This window comes from Rhinopithecus roxellana, chromosome 5 (genome assembly GCF_007565055.1).
Source record: "Rhinopithecus roxellana isolate Shanxi Qingling chromosome 5, ASM756505v1, whole genome shotgun sequence".
Lineage (NCBI taxonomy): Eukaryota > Metazoa > Chordata > Mammalia > Primates > Cercopithecidae > Rhinopithecus > Rhinopithecus roxellana.
In genome coordinates, this window is record NC_044553.1 from 70,284,953 (window position 1) to 70,309,612 (window position 24,660).

Below are 24,660 nucleotides of genomic sequence, written 5' to 3' on the forward strand. Positions count from 1 at the left end.
CGTCTCTCTCTTTTCTGAGTCACCTGGAGCTCTGGGTAGTGTAACACAAGTACCTCTGTGGCTAAAACCACTAGAATTGTGCTGGGTTAGACCTGAAGCCAGCACAGCACTAGGTCTTACCCAAAGTCTGCTGTAATCACTCCCTGGCTATGTCCTATGTTCACTCAAGGCCCTGGGGCTCTACAATCAGCAGGTGGCAAAGCAACCAGGCCTGTGTCCTTCCCTTCATGGTGGTGAGTTCCCCCTGGCCCTGTGCATGTCCAGAGGTGCTGTTAGGGGCCAGGGTCTAGAGTCAAGAACTTTAGAAGTCTACCTGATATTCTGTTGTACTGCAGATGAGCTGGGTTTCAAACCAAAAGTCTCAGTTCTTCCCACCCTTCCCTCCCCTTTCCAAAAGCAGAGATGTCTCACACCATGGCCACTGCCACCATAGGCCTATGGGGAGTACTGCGAGACTACCACTAATGTTTCTTTAAAGAAAGCCCAAAGGCTCTTCGGTCAGCGTGTAGTGAATGCTGCCTGGCCTGGGACTCACCCTTCAGGGCAGTGCGATGCCCTCTGGCCTAGGGCAGTTCCAGAAATGTATTCCAAGAGCCAAGTCCTGAAACTGGTGACCCAAGGGCTCACTCTGTACTCTACCCTGCTGTGTCCAAGCTGGAAGACAACGTCCCCTTTGCTTTTTTCCTCTGCTTTTCTCAAGTAGAAGGAATCTTGACCCATAGCCACAATAGCTGGGACTATGCTGAGTCTCACCTGAAGCCAGAAATTCTCAGGGTCTCACCTAAAGCCCCCCATATAGTACCTAAGTATTGCTGCTGGTTATTCAGGGCCCAAAGGCTTTTCAGTTAGCAGATGATGAGTCCTTCCAGGACTAAGTCCTCTTCAAAGTAGCAGGGTCCTTTCTGGCCCAGTGTGTGTCTAGAAATATCATCTGGGAGCTAGGGCCTGGAAAGGCGGCTTCATGACTCTGACTGGTACCCTATCTTGCAGTGGCTGAACTGCTATTCAAGATGCAAGACAAAGTCCTCCCAACTTGAGTCCTCCTTGAGCAGACGGAAACGGTCTCTTTTGGAGTCATGAGCTGTGCTGCCTGGGATTAGGGGAGGGGTAATTCCAGCACTCCCTTAGCCACTCTGTGACCACCCCCGCTCCCCACCAAGTCCACTGTGTCTGGGCCTAGTGCAGCACTAGGACTCACCTAGGAATTTCAACTTTATTTAAGCCTCCAAAGTACTTTAGCTTGGCAGTGGCGAGGCTTTCAGAAACTTAAATTCCGACAGCTGGGATCAGCAATTCTTCACTAGCTAGGGCTGGTTTAAATTATCCCTCTGTGGCAGGTGTCACATGAGTTTGGTCTGGTTTTGTTTTCTGTTATAATAGGGAAGCACTGAGTTCAATGTCTCACAGATGCTGCAATCTTTCTCTCCCCAGCACACAGAAATGCTCTCCACACCACACCCCTGCTGCTGGAGGATGGGGAAGGGGTGGCGTTGGCGATTCCAGACTCTTTTTCCTATCTCTTCAGTGCCTCTTTCAGCAATATGAAGTTAAAACTACGGACTGTGAGTGCTCACCTGATTTTTGGTTCTTATAAAGGTGCTTTCTTTATGTAGATAGTTGTTAAATTGTTGTCCTTGAAAGACGGATAATTGATGGAGTCTTCTGATTTCTTGCCTGGCTTATTTATTCATAGGCTTTTTATTTTATGTTTAAATATGTAAATATAAATATTTATGGATTTGCTATAAATTACGTCAAGCTAAGGTCACTTACAACCTATGAGTTCTAATATAAGTAGTAAGTAATCTTCTGTATTTCAGGAATCCAGTGTGTCAGATTTTTGAGATTCACTAGAATAATTTATCAATTAACTTTTCTTAGCATCTATGTAATTCCCCAAGGTCAGATTTGTTTACTATCAGGTACTAATTCAGCCGATCCATAGAGCCACATAAATCTATTACAGAGCTTTTTACTGGGCAAGGTTAATCCTGGAAAGATGATGTGGTGACGAAAGGTAGTCAAGTAGGCAAACGATGAGGAAAAAACTGAAGCAAATCTCTTTCCTCCACAAGTTTCATGCCTCCCTTCTACACGCTCGGATCCCACTTCCCTTCTGTTGCTCAAGGATATTTCTTGAGGAATCAGTGGGGTAACATGTCCTCTGTCTCAAGTGTGAGAGATGGAAAGAAGAAGCATCTGAGCTTCCACAAGGTGCTCCTGCTCAGCATCTTGGGCAGTACATTGACGAGGAGATCTGGATTTATGAATCTTACATGAAAAAACAGGTAGCTCAGCAGTCTGATGAAAAATAGGGTGATGAAAAAGAGACAGCAAAAAATCCTAAAAAGAGAATGCCATGAAACTGTTAACCAGAAGGTTAGAAAACTTGGAACAAAAAATAAATCATACCTGAATGCATATCTGTCTCCTAATTGATACTCTAATGTCTCTCATGGATTATCACCCCCTTTCCTGACAACCCTTTATAATGGCAGCTCCCCTCTCCCATGTTCTGGCCTATTGGTTATTCTCTGTCCTTTACCATGTTTTATTTTCTTGGTAGCATTTATCACTAAAATAGTTTTGTTCTCTTATTTTTTGTTTTGTTTATTTTTGGTTTTGTTTTGGCAAGTTGTTTTTCAAAACAGTTTCATTGGTTTATAACCCTCTAACAAGGTATAGGTTTTGTGGACCCATGTCCTCGCCAACACTTGATTATCAGATGTAAACACTTTTGCTGATCAAATGGGTGTAAAATAATCTCTCACTGTGGCCTCAATATGCATTTCCCTGAGGAACAGTGATGCTGAACATCTGTTGATAGGTTTATTGGTTTCACATGTTTCTTCTTGCCCATTTATCTATAAGGTAGTTTGAGCTTTTCTTATTGATTTGTAAGAGTTTGTTTTATGTTGTTGGTATGAATCCTTTTCCATTGTGTGTAGTGTTATGTAGCCTCCCAACTTTATAACTTTCACTTGCTCTAAGATGTTAAAGAAAAAAATTCTCAATTTTAATAGGGTATAGTTTGTCAATCTTTTCTTTAATTAGAATCAATGCTTTCTGTGTCCTTTTTACAAAAATTCCCTATCCCAAGACCTGAAAGATACCCATATTTTCTATTAAAAGTCTATGTTTGTTTATAAATATGTCTACAGATTCTTTGTTACTCCTCCTTTCAAGAGAATTCCCCTCGATTGGAGTGTGGACTGGACTTAATAACTTACTTCTAAAGAATGGAATATGGTGGAAGTCACAGTATGTAGTGTAGCTTCCTAGATTACATCATAAAGGTATTGCAGTTTTCTCCACATACTGTGGAGGAAGCCAGCAGTCATGTTGTGAGGACACTCAAGAGGCCTTATGGGAGGGTCTGTGCAGTGAGGAACTGAGACTTGGTGTCAACAACCAGAAAAAGCTTGCCAGATACGCAAGTTAGTTACCTTGGGAATATAACTTCTAGCTCCAGCCAAACCTTCTAATGACTGCAATTTTGGTCAACATCCTAACTGCAACTTCTTGACAGATATTAGCTAGAACCACTTGGCTAGTACCACCTGGCCCACAGAAAACTGCTAATAATTGTTTGTTCTTTGAAGTCACTAAGTTTTGGGGGTAATTTATTATGTAGCATAGAAAATAATACAGGGTTTTGAAGATTTTTTTTTTTTTAAGCATTTACATCTTTAACACATCTGGGCTTGCCTTTTGTACATACTGCATTTAGTGATCCAATCTCATATAGATAACCATTTTTTTTCCTGCTGTTCTTATTAAACAGTTCGTTCTTCCTTTTCCTTTGACATGCAGTCACTGTCACATACCAAAGTTTGCTATATGCACAATTTCTGAACTCTTTGTTCCATTCCACTAGGCAGTTTTCCTATTCCTTTCCCAATACCACACCATAATGATTACTATAACGTCATAGTAAGTGCTGATATCTGGAAGGGCGTATTCCCCACTCCCTGCTCTTTAAAACTGTCCAGGTTATTCTTGACCCTTTATTCTCCATATAGAGTATATTTTAGAATTGTTTTATTAAATTCCATGAAAAACCCTTTGGAGAGTTTGATTGAAATTTGGTTGAATTTATCAATCATTTGGAGGCAATTCTTACTGTTTTGATATGAGTTTCTATCCACGATTATGTTGTCTTCTTTCATTCATGTTATCCGTAACATTTTGTAATGATTTTTTATAAACCTCCCTATGGTGGTCTTGATTTGTTTTTTTCTTTCAACTGATGAGTTATTTAGGCCTTATGGCTTTGTTATGATTTGCATGAGCAAACCTTCACCATTTCTTTCCTGTATTATCCTTACCCAGCTGTTTTGGGGGTGCCTCTGCCCCTGGACAAATTCACTATTCACCTTTAAAGGTCAAAAACAGCCCCTTCCCTTCCACTTTTCTCAAGTTTGCTGCTATGGTTGATCTTGGTAACAGGAGCCAGCACTCATTATAGCACAACACCTTGTTCAAAATTAGAATCAGAAGCCCTTGACAAATCTTCCCACCACTCTCCATGAAATTTGAGCCAATACACATGAGAAGGTTCTGGGATTGCATTCTCAGGGAAAATCCTAGGAATAGCCTAGCTTTCTTGTCTCTTGAGTTAGTGTCCAGTGTACCAGTGCCCCACAAGATGTTGAAGCAGAATAAGAAAAAAGACATTTATAGTTTGACATGATTAGCTAGACTTTCAGGATCTCTTTTCTAAGATTTCCTTCAGGATGCCAAGTCTGTTTAGGCAGACAGTCCTTATTCTAGAAGTCCACACAGTCAATTCAGTGGTGGGCCCTTGTGTTGGAGTATAAGAGAACAAAGTAGGAGTTCTAGAGAAAATTCTTCTAGTTGTTTCAGGAATATTGTATCTAGGAATATTGAAGGATGTAATATTTCATTTATCTGGTATGAAGGGGTATTCTACTTAAGCAAATTTTCTAGACAATTGGAACTGACCTTTAAGCATCAAAAATTTTACGTTAAACATTTTGATGGAACTCTCTCTAAATCATATCTCATACCATTTTGAATATCTATTTCTTTATGCCTTCTTAAACAGACTATATTGAATATAATTTGACCTTTTCTTGCAAATGTAGGAGCTTCATGAATACCAATTTTACTTTGTTATCACAGTGTTTCCCTTAGGATGAATATCTACTCAGGTGTTTGAATCTTAAATTCTTTTCAATTTAACGAGTATTTTCAAGCAACCGTTATGTGTTAGATGCTCTTTCTCATAATGCTTGTCTCTCTTCTATCTCTTATTTGTCAGTGGTATACTAGCATGTGACAGGCTTCATTCTACTCTACCAATGCTACTAGGAAACCAGATACATGAAGCAAATCCAAATTGTTAAAGGGAAAAGGCAGTAAATAAGAGATTTGCCACATCTCTTTTACATAATCAAATTTCTATTTCTTAATACCACAAGGCTGTTGATTTTTAATAACGGAAAGTTGAGATTATTAATTACCTTTAAACAAGTAAGTCATAACATTAGAATTGAGAAATACAGTCAAAGACATTAGTTTGCTGACTTGTGTGTGTGTGTGTGTGTGTGTGTGTGTGTGTGCACGCGCGCACGCATGTACAAGGTTCTCCTTGTCTAGACTTTTCTCTCTGTCAGGATGGCTAAATAGGGCTCCCAAATTTATAGGAAGTTTACTTGAAGATATTTTACTTACTTCCTACTGAAAAATGTTGCTGTCTTTTGGGTAGGAGTACCCTGGAAGAAGAAGAAAAGATATTGATAAATGAGCAATTTCTGGAGGCTATTATCATTGTCCAATAATATTTAGTGAGCCATTAGTTATATGTTATTTAGATAACTTTAACAAATTCTTTTTATATGCGTAAGCACATATAATTTTCATGCCAAAAATTTTAAATATATTTATTATTATTGTTATTTGTCCTACCTTTTTACATATTTATATGACTAAACTAAGGCACAGAAAGTCAAAGTATGCTGCCCAAGGTCACATAGTTAGTTAGTGGCAGGATCGGACCTGGAAGCTACATTCTCTGACCCCACATTCTTGGCTCTCTCAACTGTACCATTCTATCTTCTGCTTAACCAGTGACCCTTAGAGAAGCTTATAGGCTAAGAAAACTACATAAACATATCTTAAGAGATAAGTCTTAAAAGCTATAAAAATCTAAAGATGAGTGATCAAGTTTGGCTTCATCCCTGGGATGCAAGGTTGGTTCAACATACACAAATAGATAAATATAATCAATCACATAAACAGAACTAAAAACAAAAACCACATGATTATCTCAAGATGCAGAACAGGCCTCTGATAAAATTCAACATCCCTTAATGTTAAAAACTCTCAGTAACCTAGGTATTAAAAGAACATACGTCAAAATAATAAGAGCCATATATGACAAATCCACAGCCAATATCATACTAAATACAGAAGCTGGAAGCATTCCCCTTGAAAAATGGCATAAGACAAGGATGCCCTCTCTCACCACTCCTATTCAACATAGCATTGGAAGTTCTGGCCAGGGCAGTCAGTAAAGAGAAAGAAATAAAGGGTATTCAGATAGGAAAAGAGGAAGTCAGACTATCTTTGTTTGCAGGTGGCATGATCCTGTACCTAGAAAACCCCATCATCTCAGCCCAAAGGCCTCTTCAGCAACTTCAGCAAAGTCTCCGGCTACAGACTCAATGTGCAGAAGTCACAGCATTCCTATACACCAACAACAGTCAAGCAGAGAGCCAAATGATGAAAGAACTCCCATTCACAATTGCTACACAAAATAAAATACCTAGGAATATAGCTAACAAGGGAAATGAAAGACTCCTTCAAGGAGAACTACAAACTACTCTGAAAGAAATCAGAGAGGACTCAAACAAATGGAAAAACATTCCATGTTCCTGGATAGAAAGAATCAATATCATGAAAATGGCCATACTGTCCAAAGTAATTTCTAGATTCAATGCTATTCACATTAACCTACCGTTGACATTTTTCACAGAATTAGAAAAAAATGATTTTAAAATTCAGGTGGAACCAAAACAGAGCCCTAATAACCAAGACAATCCTCAGCAAAAAGAACAAAGCTAGAGGCATCACACTACCTGACTTCAAACTATACTACAAGGCTACAGTAACCAAAACAGCATGGTACTAGTACAAAAACAGACACATAGACCAATGAAATAGAATAGAAAACTCAGAAATAAGACTGCTTGCCTACAGCCATCTGATCTTTAACAAACCTGACAAAAACAAACAATGGAGAAAGGACTCCCTATTCAATAAATGGTGCTGGGAAAACTGGCTACCATATGCAGAAAATTGAAACTGGACTGCTTCCTTACATAATATACAAAAATTAACTCAAGATGGATTATAGACTTAAATGTAAAACCCAAAACTGTTAAAACCCTAGAAGAAAATCTAGGCAATACCGTGGACATAGGCATGGGCAAAGATTTCATGACGAAAATGCCAAAAGCAATTGCAACAAAAGCAAAAATTGACAAATGGGATCTAGTTAAACTAAAGAGCTTCTGCACAGGAAAATAAACTATCATAAGAGTGAGCAGACAACCTACAGAATAGGAGATAATTTTTGAAAACTCTATGTCTGACAAAGATCTAACACCCAGAGTCTACAAGGAACTTAAACAAATTTACAAGAAAAAACCAACCTCATTAAAAAGTGGGCAAAGAACATGAACAGACACTTCTCAAAAGAAAACATACATATAGCCAACAAACGTACAAAAAAAAGTTCAACATTACTGATCATTAGAGAAATGCAAATCAAAGCAACAATGAAATACCATCTCATACCAATCAGAATTGCTGTTACTTAAAAGTCAAACAACAACAGATACTGGCGAGGTCGCAGAGAAAAAGGCATGCTTTTACACTGTTGATGGGTGTATAAATTTGTTCAACCATTGTGGAAGAAGTGTGGCAATTCCTCAGAAACCTAGAGGCAGAAATACCATTTGATACAGCAATGTCAATACTGGGTATATACCCAAAGGAATATAAATCATTCTATCATAGAGATACATGCACACAAATATCATTGCAGCACTGTTCACAATAGCAAAGACATGGAATCAACCTAAGTGCCATCAATGATAGACTGAATAAAGAATATGTGATGCATATACATATTGCAGGGACATGGGTGGTATTGGAAGCCATTTTCCTCAGCCAACTAACCCAAGAACAGAAACCCAAACACTGCATGTTCTCACTTATAAGTGGGAGACGAATGATGAGAACACATGGACACATGCAGGGGAACAACACACACTGGAGCTTGTCAGTGGGGGTGAGGTAGTGGGAGGGAGAGCATCAGGAAGAATAGCTAATAGCTGCTGGACTTAATACCTGGGTGATGGGATGATCTGTGCAGCAAACCATCATGGAACACATTTACCTATGTAACAAACCTGCACATCCTGCACATGTACCCCTGAACTTTAAAAGTTGAAGAAAAAAAATCTAAAGATGAGGCTATGTCCTGTATTTCTGTGTCATTCTTGTTTCAAAATATTTTCTGTTATTTCATTGTCCTTTAACCTTCCTTGTGAGATAAAAAGAGGAATTATGATCACATTTTAGAGCAAGCCAGGCATGGTGGTGGGTGCCTGTAGTCCTAGCTACTTGGGAGGCGAAGGTGGGAGGAACCATTGAGCCCAGGAGTTGAAGACCAGCCTGAACAACATAGTGAGAATTCATCTTTCTACTAAAAAAAATTAGAGCTGTGGAAATGAGGCTCACAGAATTGGAATTACAAAGAAACTTTCAGGATTACAAATTTTGTTCTATAGTTTGAGTAAGATTACATGTCATGCCAAACAGTCAGTTCTCAGGCATCCTCTCTCTAAAGTTGCTCAGACAACATTAGGTTACTGAACCATCATGGGACCCTGATGAGCTTGATGTAGACAACTTTATTTTCTTCCTCTCACACATAGTTAGAAGGAATATTTTGATGAGCTGTGGGGAGAGATGGTAGGACACATTGGAGATGTCAAAACCTTGGTTCTACAGAAGTAGGTCGAGTTAATTTCAAGGATTTTGTTTACTAAGCAGAATATGCAAGCTTCAGGGCCAGAATGACTTGTTCAGTACTCTAAGAAACACAGACATGGCCTAACATATATCCAAACATTTGGATGACCCAAGCACAATGACCAATATTTGATATTTGCTTTTAAGGAAGTGATTAGTTCTCTTTTCTGAGAATTTATCTTGACTATATGTAATTTCTGATGATTGTTAACCTGGACTCTAAAGTCAATATAAATTACAAAATTAAAACCCAACCCAAGTTTAACCTTTTATCCTTGCTGCCACAAGACATCAAGCAGGCCAAGAGGATTGGTTCTCTGTATGAAATTGTTCTGTTTCCTTCAGACCTTTACATGTGTGCTGGTGGGTTCACAATGTTAAATATGAACAGACACTGAAACTCTGTCATAAAGAAGCAATAGCTTTCTATGTTTTAACTCTCAGGCCAACTCTGACTAGATGATGACAGATGGTGGGTGCTCTGTGTTGTGAGAGATTAGGGACCATGTCGAGATCATGAGGAAAGAGTAATGTGATTGCAGGAGATGGAAGAGGTGGTGTATGTGCCCTATACTGGCCTCTTTCTATAGAGCATACCCTCAATTAAAGTTGCTTCTTGCCTCCATTCTGAGTTCTCTTAGGTCTTCGGCTAGTTTTTTAAGAGCCTGTTATTTGTATGGCTGAATGAGAAGAAAGTAGATTGTTCCTTAGAGTCTAGTTTGTTTGTTTAGGGTTGGAATGCTCTGTAATTATAGCTGGTACTGCTCTTGGAAAATGCACATGGCAAGACTGGGTATACATTTGGTGCCTTAGAGTTTGCTGGAGATGTCTTTGAAAGGCAATGACAACTGTGAGGAGCTGAAGAGAGAGTGGAGTGTTTACCTCATTATTTTGCCTGGTATGCTCTTTTTCCACAGAGTTCATGCTCACAAGTTTTGATCTATGAAGATAAGAGCCAGGACAGAAATTGAACAAAGTGCACTAAAATATTCATACTACACCATGGTTATTTTAAAAAAGCTTTATATTCTAAATCTGTACTGTCCAATATTGTAACTACTGGCTTCCTATAGCTATTTAAATTAATTAAAGTTAAAATTCATTTCCTCAGTTGAGTACATCTTTTATGTACTCAATTGCCATATGTAGTTAGTTTTACCTACTAACTAGCACAGAAAATTCTGCTGGGCAACCTGTTCTAGAATCTTGGCTTAACAGTCAAGCCATAAACCAATGTTCAGCAGGGATCTTGAGTGACTTGAAGGTGTCCTTTAGGAGCAAGGACCGACAAGTCCTAGGACCCTGGCCCCTAGACCACAGTTTGTATTTGGCCTATATAGAAGCTATATGCAGTTTTGATATCTTGTTCTTGATCTACGGATTTAAAAATATTTCATAAATAGAAATACTTCTTGACTGCGTTAAGATTTAACTTACAAAGGGGGTCAAGAAATGAAGATGAGGTTTTTGGTAATTTCTCACCATTTAGACTCTTGACAAACTCAGTGTATTTTGAGAAGTGCTTTCCCTTTATAATTTCTAATTTTAAATGTTCGTAGTTCAATACAGTGTACAGTTCTGATTTATGTAATGTGGTAGCTGTAGTGTGAGTCTAGAGATTAGTTTCATGCCTATGCAATATGGTTGGGTGTCCATATATTTGGGGGAAGTGAGGATGATATTAATTAAAAGGCCTTTCTGTGATATATAAGGAATAGCCTGCTTATCAAGGTGACTGACCACCAACTCTTTTTAAAGTACATGTTTCTAAATATCAACCCACATAATAATGTGATAATGTGATAAACTTAGGAAGGGAGATGTGTTTCTGAGGTCTTTTTAGAAGGATGGGAGAATGACTGGAAGTTTTAAGTTGGTGTGATCTACTGGGGTCAACCAGATCACTAACAGAGGGCAAAGATATGTGACGTCGGAACTCATTCAATTCCACATAGAAATTGGTCTGAGAACTGTTTGCTCTGACTCAGGCTGAGACGGAGTTTCTACCAAAACCAGGATGTTCCTTTGCCAAAGCTCACACTTCTCTCTCAAGGAACCGAGCCTCTAGTTCTTCTTCTATTTTCTTCAATGTTTCCTGGTACTTCTTCAAAGAGAAACAAAGGAAGCCCCAGTTACTACTTAGGAGGTTTTTAATTTTTCTAAGCATAATGAGCACTTGTTATTTTACATGATACCATGAATGCTTGGTATTTCCACTGCCACTTTCTCTGCTTTCATTAACCTCACCCCACCACTACTCTTGATCTCTCACTATGCCTTACCACCGGATAGGTTTCTGAGCATCATTGACATTATAAATAGCAGAAGTGTGAATTATTAACTTAACAGGACAGAGAGTGGGAGAGCAGGGCAGGAATTCCCAGGGAGACAAAGACAAATAGAGTGATATTGGTAGTGAGGTGGGGTGCTGATGACCTTAAAGTCTCCCAGTAGTGCCACCTTGAAGTGTTGAAATTGCTCTGGATAGTGTTCTTTGAAAATCCTGGTTCTATTTCATCCTGTATCTTAATAAACCCTTCGCTAGCCCTTTACCAAGAAACTCTACCTTTATGTAGAGGGCTTGATCTTCACAGAGTTGGGTCACAAATGCATACTCCTTCATTACCTGGGAAATCAAAATTTGGTTATAAATATATTTCAGTAAATTGCTGTAAGAACACAAGCAGACTTGCTTCCTCCTGTGTCCCAGCTCCTAAATGTGGTTTTCTAATTATTCTAAATATGTTTTCTTTTTTGCTGTACAGATAAATGGATTTCCCTTTTCAAGGGTAAATGAGCTAAATGGGAGTTATTGGTCAAAGGTGGAATTTGGGGGCAGTTGGGAGAGGAATAGATAGATACTAATATTTGCAAGATACAAACTGTTGAGTGTATTCTGTAAAAAAACGTTGAAGAGAAGGTTACCTCAGGGATTGTGTTTATCTTCCTTTTTTTACCCCTCCCTAGCCCCATCATGGTCTTAGATCTGGAACCTTTATGTAAATCAATCATTTGAGAAATAGATTATCTGACCAAAGATCACATTTCCCTTTTCGGGGAGAAGTCACACTGAAGTTCCTGCTGTTACCTTGAGCAGCTCCTTCTCTTGGCGTGCATAGGAAGCTTCCAGCTGTTGTAACTTAACCTAAAGAAAGCAAAAGAGACTGCCAACTCGGCAAGGTGAAAGCTGTACAGGAATGGAATGCTGTCACCAAGGTGGTCTCACGCGCCATGAGGAGCCTCAGGGCCACGAATTCACACGTTTCCTGATGGAGGAGTTAAACCACCCAGCACCCTTTGCAGCTGCTTGGTAAACTTGCTCTTTTATACTCTTTATCTTTTAGTCTTCATCTGATGCTACCTTCACCCCTAAACTTCAGTTCTGAGCTTCCTACTCTTACTTAGCCATTTCTCTTAAAAACAATACCAGTTTTGAAAAACTTCACTCTTCCTTTTCCTTTAATATAGTCGGTCAGACTCTAAGGTGTTTGTTCACTCCTTTCTCCCTCCCTGTATGCCTTGCTCGCCCTTTTATTTCCTTCAATACTTGGAAAAAGACTGTTCTACATCAGCTGCTATGCTGGAGTGAAGCATGTGTGTGTCGGGGGGCAGGGGGTAGTACTTAGGATACAGCAGTAGACAGGATGGACCAGCTCTCCACCCTTGCAGAGCTGGCATTCTAGTAGGAAGACAACAAATACATCTACATGATAATGGTATGTGCTATGAAGGAAACAAAAACATTAATGTTTAAAGATAGTGATGGTAGTGGTGGTGTGAGAGGTAGGTGGTTGGCAAAGGCCTCTCTGATGTGATGATACCTGAGCTAAAGCCTAAATGATAAATGCTAGCTAAATGGAGATCTGGAATAAATACGTTCTCTGTGAAGGGTATGGCGAGGGCCAACACTATGAGGTTATCACATATTTAGCTTGTATGAAACAGTTGTGTGACCAGAGCATAAGGAAAATTGGTAGGTAGGAGGCAAGGTGGGATAAGGTAGACAGGGGCTAGATTGTGTAGGGCCTTGTGGCTTCTAAAAGGATTTCGGTTCTTTGTTCTAATTGCAGTGAGAAGGCAGGAGAGGCTTGGAGCCTAAAGACACAATCTGATTAATGTTTTTAGAGAATAGCCTTTTCTGTGTCTGAAAAAAAAGATCGTTTGGGCGTGAGAGTAGAAGCAGGGAGACTGGTTGAGAGGTGACTCCTTTTGTCCAGGTAAGGGGTTATGGTGGCTTGCAAAAGGATAGTAGTAACAGAAGTGGTAGAGAGGAATGGATACATTTGGGAGATAATTTGGTGGAAGAGCAGACATGTCCATTCTTCCTTCCCTTTTTGGCTCTGCTGTTCCCACTTTCACCTCGCTGCCATTATTTCACATCCAGATTCTTCTGAGAGTTGCTTCACTCTTCAGTTAGTTACATCCAGGACCGGTTATCCAAATGTGCTAAGGGATATATAGTTTCAAGCCAATGGTGTGAGTCACAAAGGGTTGAATTAGACACTCCATTAAAGCTGCTGCACTGATGACTAGCATGTCAGAGGAACAGAAGCAAAAGAGATTCTGTACATTTCACAGAATTAGAGAGATCACCTGATAATTCAATAAAATACGTGGGCAAAGAGTGGTTCAAAGGATTAAACAATACTCTAGAACTCTTTAGGGCTAGCCAGCAAAATAATGGCCATTATTCTGACTAACACTAGACTCTATTCTCTGTTACCTGACATAGTGAGCACAGCCAGACTTAAAGTGTCACCACTCAATTCTGACTGGGCTTATTTTCTGGGAAAAATAAGTGATTTTGTAAGAAAATCAGTGTCCTGACCACTGGAATCATATGGCAAGTGCAGTCAGGGGTCTTTATAGCTCTTCCTAATTTGGGCTCCAATTTCTTCCAGATTTCTCTTTCCAGATAACTTACCTGAATGAGCACAGCCAAGCAAGCTTATTTGGTGGCTTTGGACTTCCTATTTTTGTGGTCATCAAAACTAAATTGGCCAGGAGAAGATAGGGGAGTAATTCTCCATATTTTCATTTTCTATTTATATTTTCTATGTATCCAAATCTTCAGAGGCTTCATACACACAACCAAGTGTAGGCTTTAGAGGGTAAAGAGAAGTTAGATAAGGCAAGGACAAAGATGTAATTCTAGAGAAGGTGTCAAAAAATTTTATCTGTTCTCTGAAGAAAAAGTCTCCACAACACAACATGTCCATGTTAGCAAAATGGCACTTGTACCCCCTGAATATATACAAAAAATTTTTCTCTTTCTCTTATCAAATAGGTTGTGGTTGGTCTCAGGTTCTTAGCTCTGAAACACAATTAGAGACATGCCAAGCAGAGTATGATGTGCTTAGCAGGTAGTGGTCACATTAAATACTTGAGTGACTAATTGAATCCTTTTCTAGATTGGAAACCATGACAGGGTACATAAATTGCCGAGCACTCAGTAGACTTACAAATCCTAGTTCTGCCTCTCTGAATTCATACATGCACCTCAGCAAGACTTTTAAATAATTATGTAAAACTTAAAGGAGAGAATATTTTATATACACATTTTCATTTAATCTTGAAACTGAGGCTAAGAGGGAGTAATTAAATTATCCAACTTCATACACCAATTTATGTGCTGTGGCTTTAAACTGGGGACTTTAACTGCCCCACATGTTACATATGCATTTGTGCCCTCCTCTTCCTAACAGAAGAGAGAACAATAAATAAGACTTAAGAGTGACATTCCTTACTAAGGGCAGAGAAGAATTCAGCACTCAGTGGCTCAAGCTTAAGCTTGATATGGGGGAAAACTACCAAGAATTTGTCACAACATTGACAATGATTTCCAACTTAACAGCTTGTTTCCTGGTTACATAGCCCAACCACATTTAGGATTGCTTTTTCATTTACCTTTGTCTCTTCTAGGGCTCCATCTGGACTGCTTTGTTCACAATTGGTTATCTTTTGTGATTTCCTTGTAAGCTATAGTTTCAAATAAAAAATGTACTAAATTAAAAGGTGTAGAAGGCAAAGACTTTCTCTGGTGTGTGGAGATTGGTAACTATGGCCTCGATAAAACTTTCCAGGACATAGTCCTTTGGTAGATACTTGGTGACCTGTGGAAAACATCTTTGTTCTACCTCCATCTTCTTCTCGCTAGTCTTGGCCACTGATGAGTGGCCTCTCAAGGCAGGAGTACTTTCCTTAACCCCTAATTCATGCTGGGTTATTCAGGGATACAGCCCTCTATAGTAGAGGGCTACTCTCTACTCATGGGTCAGAGACTAGGGTAGTCATTGGAAGCCCACTGTATTCTGAGGAGGTATTGAGGTATTGGAAATGGCTAGGTAAGAAAAAGGAAATCCTTGGGGATTAAGTTAATTATTGTTGTTTAAAAGGTCTCTTTTGAAAGTAAAATTAACCTCTCACCACAAAGGTTCCAGTCAATGACTTCAACAGAGTATCTGTTGGAATCCATTTTCTGGCGAGAGAATGAAGAACCCATGAGATTACTAAATATTCCATCCATTCCTTTCCCCTCATACTTACAGAGAAAATCCATAACATTTAGGTCATGAACCTTGGCCTCAGGAGAGTGGATTAGAAAGTAGTATGCACTCCCCATACAGGCCTCTCTGACTTATGGGTTCCTCTATGATCACTTCCCCCCAGCCTTGCCTCTTTGATGAGTGGGGCTGTTGTGGGGGCACTGGAGAACACAAGAACCCCACCTCACCTTTTGTTGAAGTTCTGTTATACTGTGAACCAATGTCTTATTCTTCCTTTCCTGTGAGAGAGAAATAACAGTGTAAGTCTGCCTCTGTATTCCATCTATTCTTATTCAGTTGATTGCTGTCCATTTCACCCCAGCTATATTTTCCTGCAGTAACTTGACCTTATTTGCATAATGTCATGTGTATATTGAAATCAAACGACAGGTAAAATACAGGGATATAGATGCCCATCTGCAGGGCTTCCCAATTATTAAACATTGCCCAAGAAGCCAAACACATCCCCTTCCATGCATGGACAAATTCTGTCATGACTTTTGAGGTGGCTACTCTTCATGTATAAAAAGGAGAGACAAGCTTATCTGATAATTGATGAAGGATGGAATGAGGAATGCAACCTATTAAACGGCTCTTCCCAACTTCTTGCTTACAAGTCTGGCTGTTTCTTCCTCCAGCTCCTGCAAGGCTCTTTCCCTTTCCATCGTGGTGCGGTTCTCCTTCTCCCACTCTTCATCTTCCACCAGGTCCCCTGTCTGAATGATCTCACTTTCCAGCCTGGACAACACAAGCACATGCCATGAAGACCCATGCTTGGCAGTTTCAGAACTGATAAAACACAGATATCCGATATAAGGGAACTTTAGGGACAGTGTACATGAATCTCAAGCTGAAAACTCTTCCTTACTGAATCCACAGGATCATGATCACTTCAGTATTATAAGAAGGAAGACCTGCCTGATTCCTAAGCCAAACATCCCAATGTTCTCTCAACTCCATCTTGTAGGAATCTATTTGAAACTTGCTGTGCATCAGTATTCAAATGTCAAAGAATGAAGAAGTAACTTCCTACCACACAAGATAGAGATCTCTAGAACAAGCAGGAAAATTCAGTTTTGGTTTTGATCCTCCACCCCTTCTTTGGATTGGGACTTTCCCTCATGAAACCTTAATACTCACCTCTGAATCTTATCTTCTCTCTCTTGGATTTTGAGAAGAAGTTTCTGATTTGCTTCATCCATTCTCTGCATATCCCTTTCAAGGTCCGTGTTCAAACTGATAATGTTTCTTTTTGACTGAGCCAATCTTAAGATTTCCATTTTCTCCGACCTATAGACTCAGCCCCCAAAATGAACAAGGGCCAGTTATCTCAAGATCAATAATCATTGGGCCAAAAAGGATATTTAGAAGACATCTAGTTTATTAACCTTGCTCTCTCTGGGAGCATACCATTTTCATTCTTGAAAAATTACATTTCTTGATCATGCTCTACAACTGTTTCAATAATTCTCAGCTCAGTTAGCAAGGGTCTTTCCCAGGCTTTCTCCTCCAAAGTGCTCAATCTAATAGTGCACCTCCACTCTGGTTTCATGAGAAGCTTTGCTTCCTTAAATAACCCCTAGCATTGAAGAGAAATGCTTCTCTTGGAGATCTTTTCTTAAACTATTCACAAAACCTGCTCATACAATACACATCTGTTGAACACTTTTATCTAAGCACCTGGCACATCACTTCTGGTTGGGCCTGGCATTCTGCAGAGCCACAGGGGGTTTCCACCAGCATGACAGGGCTTCAGTCTTTCCCTTCCTTCTCCCACCTCAACAACTCTCCCTCACTTGTCTGCTACGAAGTTTGAAATTTTTACCATGAGAGTCATTCCATTGAGCACACACACACATAGGCTCTAGGCATAGCTTTAAAAAATGCAAACATCTTTTCTGAAGTAAATTTAAATGAAATAATGGTAACTCTAGAGTATTTTAGAAAGGGTACGTGGGAGGCTCTTGATATATTTTTCTTTTTCTTCTAATGTAAATTAATTCATTGGTTTTGTTTGAATTGATTAACCACAACTAGTGTAGTGAGGCACCAGGGCTTTTGTTTTAGATAGGAATGAAGGATAATATTGGAAAGTTAAGTCCTACCTTGGAAGGGCTTGCTTGGATGGGGGATTTACAGTAATCACTTCAGGAGGGTATGGCATGCTTGGGGTCGGGTGCGGAGGTGGGTGCATAACAGGAGTAGAAGGGGAGAAGAAGGCTGGAAGATGAGGGAAGGGGTCAATAGCAAACCTGTTTTATGCCTTGGTCTCTGGATATGGCTTTGCATAATCATGACTACTTAATCCAGTTGATTTTTCTTGTGTCCTTCCATTGTAGATTCCCTAAAATGCCAACAGAGATGTATCTAATGAATTGGAAAAATGGGTTCATTTATCAAGAACAGAGTAACTGGGGAGGATTCCTAAAAAGTAGAAACCAAATTAAGTTAACTTGTTTTCTCCCTCTAATCCTCACATTTTAACCATGACAAAACTCAGCCCTTTGATTCTTCTGCCCGTGATCTGATTATACCCTAGTAAAGATACAGTCAGGATACAGAGATAATGCTGGAATATACATCCTATTACTAGACATAGTCAGAGATGGTTTATCAACATAAAACCCTGTGGAAGTTTATACAAGACAATATAAAGAAATAGAGGTAATCAATATTTAAATCTCTTTTTGCTCTAGGCCAGTTGCTTTCCATAAAGCACCATGGGCATGGATGTAGGTTTACAACTGCCCTGAAAAATAATCTTTGCTCTCTATCTTGGCGTATGCCAGAATTTCCAGATAATAAGATCTTTAGTATTAAAGAGGGCTCAGAAAACCAAGTACATGTAAATCATTTGTTTCTCTCTTCCCCTTAGTTTCTTTTTTTCCCCTTTATTTCTTCTACAAACTCTACCTCTCTCTTTTGGTGTATCTTGTCTCCCTGATCCTTCCCTAGTCAATTAGCTTCTGAGGAGTCTAATCTTTCTCCACTGGAACTATCCAGTAGAATCTCAGAACATTCTGAGAGGTCATGACTCTTCTTTTGACATAGGATGGGTGGGGCAACATGTCATAGTGGGGTGGGTGGCAATGGTTTCTCATCATTTGTGTAGAGTCTAGAGCCTAGATAAGTGTATGGATTTCATGGCCAAGTCTGCCCTAAGTAGCAGTAGGTTCAACAGATTTGATTTCTGGGTAATTTGAAGGGTCAGCCTCTATCTTTTATTTCTCTGGCAGATAAAGCTCTCTTCCTGCCCCAGTGTGACTAAAATGGAAAGTCTAGGTCCTTTGGCCAGCAGTCTAATTTCATCATATAGCCAACTAACTACTAACTACTCATTCATTCAACAAACAGTGAAACACTGAATAAGCACGATGTGTGTCTTCTAGACTCTGTTCTAAGCACTGGAGAGAAAGAGTGAACAAAGCAGCCAAAAGCCTTTGACCTCATGAAGTTTATATTCTAAGATGTGTATGTGTGTGTGTGTGTGTGTGTGTGCATGTGTGTGTGGGGGACTGGTAACACAATCAATAAAATAAATAAAACTAGTTTTACTTGACATGATAAAAGAGGAGACTGCTGAAACCATACCCCAAAGAGTTGAAGAAACCAGTGACTAACAGAAATTCTTGAGCTTGCAGAATAGCAGATAAGAAAATAAACAACTTGCAGAAATGCTGAAACTCCCTCTATTTGAGAGATTTTAAAACAAAAAACCTGGCTGAAATTGGTTGGAACCAATAAGGCCAACTGGAGTCTGTACAGAACAAGCTTACTAATGTCACAGCTTGAGTTTCCACTGCATGTTTCATACTAATTTCCTCTAAATTTGCACATGGGACCCATAAGGAGGCATGAAGAGATAATTGTGCATGCCCGAGGACTTTTCAGACCTCCCCTTTTCTTCTACCAGTCATTTGCTAATTCCAGAATCCATTTCCTAAACCTTTTCTAATAAAGGAACTGCCTGAAAGCCAGCGCAAGTAGATAGATTTTAGTTGGATTCCTGTCTCCTTGTTGGTAGACTTACAGTAAAAAGCTTTTTATTTTTTTTAACCTCAAAAACCTTACGTCATAGTACTGGCTTCCAGCACATTGGGCAGTGAGCCTGTTTTGCTTGGGAACACTGCCGTGAGGAAACAGAAACAGGTGAAGGAGGTAAGAGTGAATGCAGTGTGTATATGCGTTTTGTGTATGGTGGGGAGGTTGTTGCAAGTATAACTAGGGTGGTGCAGAAAAAGCAACTGAGCATTCTCAGACCTGGAAGTGGTCTGTAGATGTGGTAAGAGGTTGGGTGGACAAGAGAAACCCTCCAGTTGTGCTGAGGTGGACACAGAGTCCAGCAGATCTAGGAGCATGAAGGGGAAGCATGAAAACCCAAATCTTTTCCTGTGATGCTTCCTGGGTACATAGCTTTTCCTTGTACCTGCCGCCATCTTAGGAAAGAGCAGCACTCTGGAGAGGGAGAATCTCCTTAAAAGACTGAGAAATTACCTGAAAGAGATTTTTAAATTGGAAAATTTTATGATATCTCAAACTGACTTTAGTGAGTCTTTCCTGCCAACTTTAGGAACAGGAGCTGGAGGGGAAGGTATGATCAGTTGCAGAATCTAAAGCATATATTTCTGCATACCTGAAGGTATGTTCCTTTGATAAGATTCTGTACCATTTGTAACTTTTTGTGTATGCGAGTCACGGAAACTTGTGAAGTTTTGGATCTCTACTTAGTAAGGACCACATTGAGTTGATTTGTGAGCCAGAGTGACTTCTTAACATACTGTAGTTTCCAATAAACTATTTGTAAAATTAATGGCCTCTGATGACCCCCATTACCATCTCCCTTCTTCCTGAAAGAAGGCATTTCATTGCTTTATGAAGCTGTACACAGAAGAGTAATTAAGTAACAATTCAGGCCAATGGCCTCTCCCAGGAATTAATGGTAGGGAGAGTTCATTAACCCCAGCTGGTTATAGCTTCTGCAGGAAATGCCCTGGACCAAGGTTATCGCAGCTGTTAATGGATTGGACAGGGACTTTAACTGGGATAAAAATAAAGCTCTATCTCCTTCCTGGGGAGCTTTTCTCCTTGAGGGGCTACCGAAGGCAAGCTGGTATGAGCAGCAGAACCCCAAGCTTGAGGCCTTGTGTGGGACGAGGACAACAGATTGCTATCATTGGGAATTGTTAAATCAAGGAAAAGACAGGGCCTTGGGGGCAAATTAAGGTGTTTGATATAAGCCTTCCTGCTATTCAGGAGATGGTTTGATCAGCACAGAGTGCAGCTTTAGAGCAGCTGCTTTTACCTTGTTAGCTTTTCAGTGCCATGCCTTGCCCCGTTCTGCTGGGAGACCCCATCCCTATAAAAGCATTCAAAGATTTTATTTGTATAATCATTATAATTTTCAGTATAAGCAAAATATAAAACAGCTTATATTTTGACCCTTTATAAATCAGTATTCAAAATAAAAAATATAAGAAAAGTAAGGACAAGAAGGAATAACTCTCTTGCTGGGATTAAAAGTCAATATTGGAAGATCTCCCCCATGTATGACTATACCCGGAACATTTTCTGACTCATTCTTCTGGAAGCCCGGAAAAGTGCAACAGGAAAAGGGAATTTTCTTGATTATCACATGGTGATGCTACCATGGAGCAGTGATTTATGTATGCTTCATATTAGTAACAGTTTTTTTGTTTGTTTTTAGTGAGGTCATTTCATAAGAGGTAACCAATGCTTGGTAGCTGCTTTCATCATCCTTTGCTCTATTTTAAATTTGTTTCCCTAACTTTTATCTTGAAAATTTGCAATTAGTTAGTGATAATTAAATGGAGGATTCCTAAAAAAGAATAACTGGAATAACTTACATCCAAAGTCTTATAAACAATTTACACTGACTTCCAACGTAACTGCATACTCTTTTCTCAAGTCTTCCAGCTCTGTGTTCTTTCTGCCATATATGGAAAACACAAACATTTAATTTTTTAATTAGTCTTATTTGATAATTGTAGAGAATATTCCATACATGGAGACTTTGGAGCATCTTTGGTTTAACCGAAGTAATATTGTGCTGAGATAGTCATGCTATAAATGACATCATTAACTTGGCTTTGGCTACATACCTATCATTCTTTCTTTGTTTAACAAATTTTTTATTGAGCATCTATTATGTACTGACCTAGATCATGGGATAACCCATGGATGACTACTCAGTTTCATAAGGCAGACAGACATGTACATAGTATGGCCCTCCCTACAATGTAATAAATGTCATACTGAAGAAAGGTAGAAAGTAGGTAGAAAGTGCTTTGGAATACAGAGAAGAAACATCTAGCTTTAAGTGATTTGGGGAAGCGTCCATGGGAAGGTAACTTTGGGTTAAGTTAATCCTAAAGGAAGGGAATAACTTTACCAGGTAATGCAAAAGGGCTTGGTAAGAGGAGGAAAACAATAGTTTCAAAGGCACAGTATGCTCAGTGTACAACAAAGACGTCACTGTAGTTTCTGTCTAGAGCAGTGCATACCAACGTGTGTTACATGAACAACTGGTGGTGTAACACGACACAGAGAGCAACTTTTTAATTTTAAAAGGTTAATTTCAAGAGTAATGGTCAAATATTTAGTAAAATTGAAAGTGGCACATTAAAACTTGACTAAAAGACACTGCTTAGCATGAGGATAATTTTAAGTAGAAACATTACTTGGTTTATAGAAAACTATTAAGTTGATAGCAATTCTGGGGGAACGTGAATGTAGCAAACACTGTGAAGGTGGTGTGTGAGTGACTGAAGTCTGGGAAACAGAGCTCTAAGAGTGTATGTGGCATGGAATGGTGGGGAAGAAACAGCTATGTTGGCTGAGGAGCACCATGTGCGTGTGCTGCAGACTTTGGGTTTCACCTTGAAACCTCCTGAAGAGGCATTTGAAACTTCTAAGCAAAGAGTGATAAAATCATTATCTTTGAGAAAGATAACTCAGGGGCAGTGAAGGATGGATGTAAGGAAGGAGTCCCCTCCTTATCCCCGTGCTTGTCTATGCTATGCACTCAGATGAGATGTCTGAGGGGAGATGTATTACATATATTTCCATTTATAACAGAGGCTCAAGTTGTTTTCTTTCCTCCAACCAAAAAGAGTACATTTGGAAATTTATTTTTGTTTGTTATCTTTTCTTTTTTTCTTTGTTTTTAATTGACACTTAATAATTCTATACATGTATACAAGTTTTTACCATGGATTTTTTTCCTATTGAAAATAATATATTGGAAGTTTTTCCCTTTTATATTATTTATACTCTGGTTAGTTTTTAAAGGCAATACTGAGTGTTTTTCTACATGCACAAGGTCTGTCAAACTGGCAGTGAGAGGTTTTATCTCTGACTCCCTAACTTTGACCTGATTAGATAATCATTGGCTGAACAAGAGCTCATCCATAGATGGTTTGGTCTCCTGTTGTTCCTTACATTTATTTATTTTTTCCACTGGGACTAATTCTTCCTCCAAATGGAAACTTGGAAATCCCACGACATTTTCTGGTTGCTTCCAGTCACACAGCAATGTTCCAGTTCAGTAATCAAGACATCTGATATCATGCAGTAATCAAAACTCTGAACTTGGTATAGAGTTGAGTATTCAACCCTCTGGCAGCTGAGGTCTACTGTAGGCAGAAAAGCTGGAACTGAGGAAAGGGGCTTTGTTTACTTATCTCTTTCCACATGGAGCATGTCTGCTCTTCCCTCCCACCAAGCTGGCTATGATGGTGAACATACACCTAGTACACAGGAGAGGGAAGGGGACTTAAAAAGTTCTTACTTGCTCTTATAGATGTTTTGGAGGTTGCCCGACCAGTATCGTGGTGTAACTGGGATCTGTAGCCCTGACCTGGACAGTAGCATGTCTAATCTGGCTCTTCACTTGCTTCTCTACTAACTGCAAGACTTTTGTCATTTTTGTCAGGATCTCTTTGCTGGTCTCTTGTCCTTTTAGGTGACCATGATTGGCCACATAATTTTCAAGACTCAGTGCAAAACAAAATTGCAGGGCCCCTTGCTCAGAAATGATTAAGAATTTCAAGCCAGGGAAAACAGAACATTAAATTAAGCAGATTCCTCTTGAATGTAGGTCCCTGTATAGCTGCACAAGTCCCATGTCCATGAAGTTGGCCCCGCAGATGGGCTTCGTAAATAAGACCTTGACAGTCCTTTGCAGGAAAGGCACACTCACATATTCTTTGTCTCTCAACAGGCTCTGGAACGCAGGCCAATTCCCAGTTGTTCACTCTGATGTCAAAGCTGTTAGCTAATCTGTATTAAGCCCTTGGACTTTCCAGAGGAGAGTCAGATAGCAGTACCCAGTGTTCACTGGGATTTAGAAGAAATATAGTAAGATGTCCTAGTGGGCTTTCTAAAACCTTTTCTCTTGTATTAGTTTTCTATGCCACTATGACAAATTACCACAAATCTTGTGACTTAGCACAATGCAAATCTACTATTGTACAGTTTTGGAGGTCAGAAGTCTGAGATGACTGTCACTGGGTGATATGGTTAGGCTTTTTGTCCCCACCAGAATTTCATCTTGAATTGTAATCCCCATAATGCCCACGTGTCAAGCGAGAGAATGAGTGGAGGTAATTGAGTCATAGGGGCTATCTCCCCCATGCTGTTCTTGTGATAGTGAGGGAGTTCTCATGAGATCTGATGGTTTTACAAGGGGTTCTTGCCTCTTCACTCAGCACTTCTTCCTCCCGCCTGTGAAGAAGGCGCCTTGCTTCCCCTTTGCCTTCTGCCATGATTGTAAGTTCCTGACGCCTCCCCAGCCATGCTGGACTGTGAGTCAATTAAACCTCTATCCTTTATAATTTACCCAGTCTCAGGCAGTTTTTAATAGCAGTGTGAAAACAGACTCATACACTGGGGTAAAATCAAGGTGTTGGCAGAGCTGCCTTCCTTCTGGAGGCTCTAGGAAAGAATCTATTTTCTTGCCAGTTATAGCTTCTAAAGCCCACCAGCATTCCTAGTGTGTGGCCCTGTCATTCATCTTTGCAGCCAGGAGTAT

The 24,660-nt window shown here is 39.6% G+C and overlaps 1 protein-coding gene across 3 annotated transcripts in view; it reads right to left on the reverse strand.

The window, feature by feature from the left end:
- TMCO5A (transmembrane and coiled-coil domains 5A) overlaps positions 1-18,612 on the reverse strand; it is a 56,303-nt gene extending 37,691 nt beyond the window's left edge. Inside the window, exons 1-12 of one of the 3 annotated variants that reach the window (XM_030931136.1) lie at positions 18,525-18,612; positions 17,864-17,955; positions 16,752-16,901; positions 16,226-16,349; positions 15,800-15,850; positions 14,974-15,045; positions 12,155-12,211; positions 11,633-11,692; positions 11,106-11,170; positions 9,949-10,006; positions 5,698-5,738; positions 2,277-2,343 (exon numbers count right to left, since the gene is read on the reverse strand). In XM_030931136.1, coding sequence (XP_030786996.1) covers positions 2,277-2,343; positions 5,698-5,738; positions 9,949-10,006; positions 11,106-11,170; positions 11,633-11,692; positions 12,155-12,211; positions 14,974-15,045; positions 15,800-15,850; positions 16,226-16,349; positions 16,752-16,891 — 735 coding nt within the window. In that variant the 5' untranslated portion in view covers positions 16,892-16,901; positions 17,864-17,955; positions 18,525-18,612. Of the gene's footprint in view, positions 1-1,956; positions 2,344-5,697; positions 5,739-9,948; positions 10,007-11,105; positions 11,171-11,632; positions 11,693-12,154; positions 12,212-14,973; positions 15,046-15,799; positions 15,851-16,225; positions 16,350-16,751; positions 16,902-17,863; positions 17,956-18,524 lie in introns of those variants that run through there. The other 2 variants (XM_030931135.1, XM_010358443.2) reach the window with 2 other exon arrangements.
- Between the last annotated feature and the right edge of the window lie 6,048 nt (positions 18,613-24,660).